A 9,658-nucleotide genomic window follows, 5' to 3' on the forward strand; every position below is an offset into this window, starting at 1 on the left:
AAAATCACCCCCACACCATCACACCTCCTCCTCCATGCTTCATGGTGGGAACCACACATGCAGAGATAATCCGTTCACCTAGTCTGCATCTCACAAAGACACGGCGATTTGAACCAACAATCTCAAATTTGGACTCATCAGACCAAAGGACAGATTTCCACCTGTCTAATGTCCATTGCTCATGTTTCTTGGCTCAAGTAAGTCTCTTCTTCTTATTGGTGTCCTTTCTTTGCAGCAATTTGACCATGAAGGCCTGATTCACGCAGTCTCCTCTGAACAGTTGATGTTGAGATGTGTCTACTTGAACTCTGTGAAGCATTTATTTTGCCTGCAATCTGAGGCTGGTAACTCTAATGAACTTATTCTCTGCAGCAGAGGTAACTCTGGGTCTTCCTTTCCTGTGGTGGTCCTCTTGAGAGCCAGGTCCATCATAGCACTTGATGAACTTTAAAAGTTCTGTCATCAAGGTGGCTACTTTGAAGAAAAATATATTTTGATTTGTTTAACACTTTTTTGGTTACTACATGATTCCATATGTGTTATTTCATAGTTTTGATGTCTTCACTATTAATCTGCAATGTAGAAAATAGTAAAAATAAAGAAAAATCCTTGAATGAGTAGGTGTGTCAAAACTTTTGACTGGTATTGTATATATATATATATATATATATATATATATATAGTTATATCTATTTGAGGGATTTAACCATTTTTGGTTATATACAGCACCATTTCATCTAGCAGTGTGTAGCCTAGTGGTTAGAGCATTGGACTCGTAACCGGAAGGTTGTGCAAGATCGAATCCCCGAGCTGACAAGGTATAGATCTGTAGTTCTGCCCCTGAACAAGGCAGTTAACCCACTGTTCCTATGCCGTCATTGAAAAGAAGAATTTGTTCTCAACTGACTTGCCTAGTTAAATAAAGGCAAAATAAAAACATGTAACTCAAGCATTCTTACACACCATTCATCCATCGACGAGTGCCGGCTTGAACAGTCAAGCCCAAGTCGCTCGTTGATGATCAGATAAGAGGTCGCCATGGAAACTGGGGACATTCACTTTTCAGAAAAGCTACAGGGGTCCCAGAATGTGACCGAGAATAAGTGTGAAAAGTGCTGAAACACCCAGAAAGAACACTGCCGTGTGTGTGTGAGTGATGTACTGTAGGCTCATGGGAGCCTATCTGACCCAAGTCTGTTTTTACCCCAGATTGGGAAGACAAGGAGAGATGGGAATAATGGAGGGAGGGAGGAAGAATACGGGGTGCTCTCTTTCTTCCTTCTTTCTCTCTTACCTGGAGTGGGGGGGCAAGAGAGGAAGGGATATGAGAGGTTTCATTTCTTTCATTTTGTTACCTGGTTCGGTGCAGTTTTTCTTTTCCTCGTCCTCTTCCATGCTGCTATTACTGTCCAATGTGTCCACCTCCTGCAGTAGCTTCCTGCCTCCCCATCGCTCATCATCATACGTAGTGGGGCTGGATGTGTCATAACCTACGAGACACAGGTAGAGGAGGCTTGAATAGAGGTAACCAGGGCATGTTCAATAGGGCACATGTATCAAAATTCTTTGCAACACAAAATGAAAATGATCATTTGTTATTGGACCAGTTCAGTATTACCTCCCGGGTTCTCTCTGTTTTGTCCCTACTTAACACGACCATGATCTACTTTGAAATCAACAAAAAGTCTGAGGAGAATTATTTTGTCAGTGTTGAAGTTATATTTATCAAGTTATTATGCCCTGAGAAATTAAACGAAGGGAAAGGACTGGGGGCAGAATACATTGTATTGAATCACACAAAATGCCACTTGAATCATGAGTGCACTCTGAATAAAGAACACATCTAGAGGCAAAAACAGGGTACAGGATTAATTCATTTTCTCCTTTGGACAACCCTGAACCCACTCTGAACCTTTTCAGCTGGCTGACCACACGTCTGACAGACACAAAAGAGAAAAGCTTTGAATCAAAATCGGAAGCAGAGGTATTCAATTGTCCTATAGTCAGACCTAGAGGTATGCCTGATCTTTCCACCTGGCATCATCACCTTTGATTCTGTACTCACAGGGCAGGCAGCGGGCATTGCGTGCCAACATTCAATGTGTATTTACCTCCTCTCACAGACACACACATGCACACACACAGGCCATCCATACACACACATACACACACACAGAAATAACAAGCATAACGCACCGGAGATTAATGTGTCACTGCCTGCAAGGCGTTGAGTGCTTCTCCATTAAGCTCAGAGAACATAACACACACACACACACACGCACGCACTTCATGAAGTGGATCATAAATAATCAACAGAATTAATATATATTCGGCACGTTGTTTAATAGTTTCGCAGACAAGCACACAATGGGAAGAGGAGAAATGCATTAGCTGGAGTGTCATTGTTGGTTTGAACACACACACACACGGTAGTGTGTGTCCCTGTTGCATTGCATTGTTCCGTTACCAGGATGAGCACACTGACATAGCAGTGATGCACAAATCATGAGTATGAAATATGAATATTCATATACAAGCACCAAGCCTTCTGTCCCTGTTCTGTAATGGATTCAATGGGATATAAGTGACAGCTCACGAAAAGCAAACGTCGACCTCGAATAGAGTAGTAGAGGAAGAGAGTAGAGGTGGACAGCTTTTGTCTCTCTCTGTAACCTGGAGAAGTGTTTTTAGTATACCCCTGGGTACTCTGCCCTGATTTCAGCTTAGCTGCAGTATGAAACACCTGAGCTTTACTGCGGTTGTACAGGCAATGCTTCTCTGACACACCTACTCATTCAAAGGATTTTCTTTACTCTAAATATTTTCTCCATTGAAGAATAATAGTGAAGACATCAAAACTATGAAATAACACATTTGGAATCATGTAGTGACCAAAAAAGTGTTCAACATATTTTTTTTTAGATTTGAGATTCTTCAAAGCAGCCCCCTTTTGCCCTGATGGCAGCTTTGCACACTCTTGGCATTCTCAGACCAGCTTCACGAGGAATCCTTTTCCAACAGTCTTGAAGGAGTTCCCACATATGCTGAGCACTTGTTGGCTGCTTTTTTCTCTCTCTGCGGTCCAACTTATCCCAAGCCATCTCAATGGGGTTGAGGTCAGGTGATTGTGGAGGCCAGGTCATCTGATGCAGCACTCCATCCCTCTCACTGGTCAAATAGCCCTTACACAGCCTGGAGGTGTGTTTTGGTCATTGTCCTGTTGAAAAACAAATGATAGTTCCACAAAGCGGAAACAAACTAAGCGGGTTGGTGTATCGCTGCAGAATGCTGTGGTAGCCATGCTGGTTAAGTGTGCATTGAATTCTAAATCAATCACAGACTGTCAGCAGCAAAGCACCCCCCACACCATCACACCTCCATGCTTCATGGTGGGAATCACAAATGCGGATATCATCCGTTCACCTACTCCGCGTCTCACAAACACACAGCGGTTTTATTATTGGTGTCCATTAGTAGTGGTTTCTTTGCAGCAATTCGACCATGAACTCTGTGAAGCATTTATTTGGGCTGCAATTTCTGAGGCTGGTAACTCTCATGAACTTATCCTCTGCAGCAGAGGTAACTCTGGGTCTTCCTTTCCTGTGGCGGTCCTCATGAGAAACAGTTTCATCATAGCGCTTGATGGCTTTTGAGACTGCACTTGAAGAAACTTTCAAAGTTTTGACTGACCTTCATGTCTTAAAGTAATGATAGACTGTCATTTCTCTTTGCTTATTTGAGCTGTTCTTGCCATAATATGGACTTGGTATTTAACCAAATAGGGCTATCTTCTGTATACCACCCCTAAATTGTCACAACACAACGGATTGACTCAAACACATTAAGAAGGAAAGAAATTCCACAAATGAACTTTTAACAAGGCACACCGATTAATTGAAATGCATTCCAGGTGACTACCTCATGAAGCTGGTTGAGACAATGCCAAGAGTATGCAAAGCTGTCATCAAGGCAAAGGGTAACTACTTTGAAAAATGTGTTGAACACTTTTTTGATTACTACGTGATTCCATATGTCTTATTTAATAGTTATGATGTCTTCACTATTATTCTACAATGTAGAAAATAGTTTTAAAAAATACAAAAAAAATAGAATGAATAGGTGTGTCCAAACCTTTGACTAGTACTGTAAATATATACAGCTGAAGACGGAGGTTTACATACGCCTTAGCCAAATACATTTAAACTCAGTTTTTGGGAGCAATTTTCAAACGCCTGTAGGTACCACGTTCACCTGTACAAACAACAGTACGCAAGTATAAACACCATGGGACCACGCAGCCGTCATACCGCTCAGGAAGGAGACGCGTTCTGTCTCCTAAAGATGAATGTACTTTGGTGCAAAAAGTGCAAATCAATCCCAGAACAACAGCAAAGGACCTTGTAAAGATGCTGGGGGACACGGGTACAAAAGTATCTATATCCACAGTTAAACGACCTTGTTGGAGGAAACGGGTACAAAAGTATCTATATCCACAGTAAGACGAGTCCTATATCAACATAACCTGAAAGGCAGCTCAGCAAGGAAGAAGCCACTGCTCCAAAACCTCCATAAAAAAGTCAGACTACGGTTTGCAACTGCACATATCCCTTCCTCTCTTGCACATAGAGAAATGTCCTCTGGTCTGATGAAACAAAAATAGAACTGTATGGCCATAATGACCATCATTATGTTTGGAGGAAAAAGGGGCAGGCTTGCAAGCTGAAGAACACCATCCTAACCGTGAAGCACGGGGGTGGCAGCATCATGTTGTGGGGGTGCTTTGCTGCAGGAGGGACTGGTGCACTTCACAAAATAGATGGCATCATGAGCTTTGAAAATTATGTGGATATATTGAAGCAACATTTCAAGACAACAGCTAAAGCTTGGTCGCAAATGGGTCTTCCAAATGGACAACGACCCCAAGCATACTTCCAAAGTTGTGGCAAAATGGCTTAAGGATAACAAAGTCAAGCTATTGGAGTGGCCATCACAAAGCCCTGACCTCAATCCCATTGACAATTTGTGGGCAGCACTGAAAAAGTGTGTGCAAGCAAAGAGGCCTACAAACCTGACTCAGTTACACCAGCTCTGTCAGGAGGAAGGGCCAAAATTCACCAAACTTATTGTGGGAAGCTTGTGGAAGGCTACCCGAAACGTTTGACCCAAATTAAACAATTTAAAGGCAATGCTACCAAATACTAATTGAGTGTATGTAAAATTCTGACCCACTGGGAATGTGATTAAATAAATCAAAGCTGAAATAAATCATTCTCTCCACTATTATTCTGACATTTCACATTCTTAAAATAAAGTGGTGATCCTAACTGACCTAAAACAGGGAATTTTTACAAGGATTAAATGTCAGGAATTGTGAAAAACTGAGTTTAAATGTATTTGGCTAAAGTGAATGTAAACTTCCGACTTCAACTGTAGATTACTGTAGCCTACTGACGACACTACATAGGTTACTGTAGCCTACTGACGACATTACATACATTACTGTAGCCTACTGATGACATTACATAGGTTACTGTAGCCTACTGATGACATTACTGTAGCCTACTGATGCCATTACATAGGTTACTGTAGCCTACTAACAACATTACTGCAGCCTACTGACAAAGTTACATAGGTTACTGTAGCCTACTGACAACATTACAGTAGCCTACTGACAACGTTACATAGGTTACTGTAGCCTACTGACTACGTTACATAGGTTACTGTAGCCTACTGACTACGTTACATAGGTTACTGTAGCCTACTGACTACGTTACATAGGTTACTGTAGTCTACTGACAACATTACATAGGTTACTGTAGGTTACTGTAGCCTACTGACAACATTACATAGGTTACTGTAGTCTACTGATGACATTACATAGGTTACTGTAGCCTACTCATGACATTACATAGGCTACTGTAGCCTACTGACAACATTACATGTGTTACTGCAACCTACTGACAACAACATTAGCCTACTGACATTATAGGTTACTTAGCCTGACAACAACCTGTAGACATGACATTACATGGGTTACTGCAACCTACTGACAACGTTACATAGGTTACTGCAATCTACTGACAACGTTACATAGGTTACTGTAGCCTACTGACAACGTTACATAGGTTACTGCCACCTACTGACAATGTTACATAGGTTACTGCAGCCTACTGACGACATTACATAGGTTACTGTAGCCTACTGACAACATTACATAAGTTACTGTAGCCTACTGACAACGTTACATAGGTTACTGTAGCCTACTGACAACATTACATAAGTTACTGTAGCCTACTGACAACATTACATAGGTTACTGTAGCCTACTGACGACATTACATAGGTTACTGTAGCCTACTGACGACATTACATAGGTTATTGTAGCCTACTGACAACATTATATAGGTTACTGTAGTCTACTGATGACATTACATAGGTTACTGTAGTCTACTGATGACATTACATAGGTTACTGTCGCCTACTGACATAGTTATAGGTTACTGTAGCCTACTGACAACATTACATAGGTTACTGTAGCCTACTGACAACATTACAGTAGCCTACTGACAACATTACATAGGTTATTGTAGGTTACTGTAGCCTACTGACAACATTACATAGGTTACTGTAGCCTTGTGACAACATTACATAGGTTACTGTACCCTACTGATAACATTACTGTAGCCTACTGACGACGTTACATAGGTTACTGTAGCCTACTGACAACATTACATAGGTTACTGTAGGTTACTGTAGCCTACTGACAACATTACATAGGTTACTGTAGCCTACTGACAACATTACTGTAGCCTACTGACAACATTACATAGGTTACTGTAGTCTACTGATGACATTACATAGGTTACTGTAGCCTAGTGACGACATTACATAGGTTACTGTAGCCTACTGACAACATTACACGGGTTACTGTAGCTTACTGACAACATTACATGGGTTACTGTAGTCTAATGACAACATTACATAGGTTACTGTAGCCTAGTGACAACATTACATAGGTTACTGTAGCCTACTGACAACATTACATAGGTTACTGTAGCCTAGTGACAACATTACATGGGTTACTGTAGCCTACTGACAACATTACATGGGTTACTGTAGCCTACTGACCACATTACATAGGTTACTGTAGTCTACTGACGACATTACATAGGTTATTGTAGCCTACTGATGACGTTACAAGCATAATTCAGAAATTAGGGAGATGGTTAATTAGAGAAGAGTGGATGGACTTTTCAACGCTAGCTAAGTCTATAGTTGTCACATTGGATTTATGAACTACAAAAAAGGTAAGACGTGTTTTTATTCTAGTGCTGCCCTGCACACACAAGCGTGTTAGCTAGCTAGCTAACGTTTGCGGTGGTCCAACGTTAAACCTACTCGGAAGTCCAATGACATTTCAAGTTTCTTTGTAGAAGCCACTCCTCCATAGGTATAATTCTGTGGGCCTAATTCAGATAAAGTTGCATATTGCGCTCTACACTGTGACTGGCAGCACAGTGTGTGTGTTTGTCTTTCATTATGATTAAACCATGCTGTTAGGGCAAAATAAAATGAACTAAATTTCCTATACAGATGAAATCGCTTACCCACTCCATAGAAAACTGATCTATGCACATTGATTGGTGAAGTCATTTATTGTCGAGCTAAATGTAAAAATATATATATTTCAGAGGTTTAAAAAAACAACAGAAAGGAACGCCATAAACTGTTACTTTTATTTTGGTTCGAACTGGTTCAGAACTTCATTTTGCTGGTTGGAACAGTGGAATGGAACGAAAAAAGAATGGTTCTGTTCAGAACGAAACCATTGGAAAATAAATGTGGTTCCAACCCGTGCTCTACATTGCAGGAAAAAAACGGTTTCAGCTGTTTGAAAAATGTTTAAATTCTCCAACTTCAGGACAAGGGCCCTACCCCCCTCTTGACCACACACCCACACCAGCCATCCTCACATACTTTGTGCCCCCTCAGATTTTTAAGGGTGCATGACACCCCTGACCACACTCCAGTCCAGTTCAAAACTCTGCAAAGCGAGTACTCAAAAGTAGCCTACAGTTTAAACACAATTTGCATGATGTGCAAAATCAATGTAACATTGTATTGTTACAAAACATAGTAACAAAACAATGGACTCTATGGGCTACATAACAGCCATTATGGAACTCCCACTTCAGCATTCCATCCCTCAACAGGGGGGTAAATTGATAGGCCTACCCTCACCTGAATTTTCTGCTAGGTAGGAGAACCCCTTGACGACGAGAAGCATCCCTCCCAACAAGCATATTTGGATCAAAACCAACTCCTTTCGCTTTTTCCGTCTCGCTTTGATCTTTTTCTGGTTCAGCATCACTTGCGGCGGGCGATTCCGGGTTCGGACACCGGCTGGAGGCATCCTTTCTGCGGCTTCTTCCTCGTCCATCTAGCCGCCGGAGTAAATGAGCAGCAAAGCTCCGAGGGAATTTTACACGAACGGATACAAAGTGGAGGAACGGTGTGTGTGTGTAATGTGCGGGGGGGAGGAGGGGGGGGGGGGGTATCTTGTAAAAGTTTCAAGTCGGTATCCTTGGAAAGTCGCGAGTGTTGAGGTGTAGACTGCAAGGTTTGTTTTCCTTTTGAAGTGCCAGGGCGTCTTGCTTCTATGTCATATTACACTTTCATTTCATGCAATAGTAGGACAGGCGGCAGGAGCGCTCCATAGATGCGACTGTGGCGTCTCGTGCGCGCAACGCCGGATTGCTCACTGATGTGTATGGTGATGTTATTGTAGGATGCGGTGTCCGAAGAGAGAGAGAGAGCGCGCGAGAGAGAAAGATAGATCAAATGTGCAAGCTGTTTGACGTATAAATTGCCTAGAGACAGTGAGAGAGTATAACATGATTTTTTTCTCCGAGGCTCGGTACACTGCCTATCCCTACCCTCTCCTTGGAAAGTTTTTTTTGCATGATGTTGGCATTAATACATGATAGCTGAATTACATAAGTTTACATAAAGACATCTTCAAAAGCTGTTTGTGCCCAGACCACCTTAGAGAATATTTGAGTATGCTATAGGCTATTTATGCATACGTTACATAATAGATCAATGAATGCATCCACTCATGAAATGTACATGAATTTCTATCTATGTCATCAAATAAGATGGACTGTGATTACTTTACAGAGGGCAATATAACTAGCTTGACTTTATTTACTATCATTAGACATGCATGCTTTGAATAAACAGGCCAAGCCTTCACATAATGTAAATGATATGAAATGAGCCAACTTTTCCTCCAAACAAATTATTAGGCTATTCACATAAAATTATGAAAAAAAAATGAAAAAAAAAGTTTCTAGGATATTTAGAATGTTAGGATTATATCTTAATTCTGACAAACAGCCACTCTTGATTGTGAGTTTTGATTGTTTGAGTTTTCTTATAAATAGCACTGGAAAGTTTCCAGCAAGAGTGGAAAAAGTGGTTAGGGCTCTTAGCAACTAGGTTTCATTAACCCTTTGAGTCAAGGACTGGGGAGGGAGAGAGAGAGAGAGAAAATCAGAAAATGAAAGATTAAAAAAAGTAAAAAGAGGTGGTGAAATTGAAAAACAAAAGTAGCATAATAATGCCACCAACAAGATAGAACTTTATGTCTCAGAAGG

General features: G+C 41.1%; 1 protein-coding gene across 1 annotated transcript in view; it reads right to left on the reverse strand.

The window, feature by feature from the left end:
* LOC115104398 (sodium/potassium/calcium exchanger 3-like) overlaps positions 1-8,853 on the reverse strand; it is a 95,417-nt gene extending 86,564 nt beyond the window's left edge. Inside the window, exons 1-2 of the mRNA XM_065006203.1 lie at positions 8,241-8,853; positions 1,356-1,490 (exon numbers count right to left, since the gene is read on the reverse strand). Of these exons, the coding sequence (XP_064862275.1) occupies positions 1,356-1,490; positions 8,241-8,439 (334 nt within the window). The 5' untranslated portion in view covers positions 8,440-8,853. The remainder of the gene's footprint in view (positions 1-1,355; positions 1,491-8,240) is intronic.
* Positions 8,854-9,658: the final 805 nt, after the last annotated feature.

Source organism: Oncorhynchus nerka, linkage group LG21 (assembly GCF_034236695.1).
Source record: "Oncorhynchus nerka isolate Pitt River linkage group LG21, Oner_Uvic_2.0, whole genome shotgun sequence".
NCBI classification, from domain to species: Eukaryota; Metazoa; Chordata; class Actinopteri; order Salmoniformes; family Salmonidae; genus Oncorhynchus; species Oncorhynchus nerka.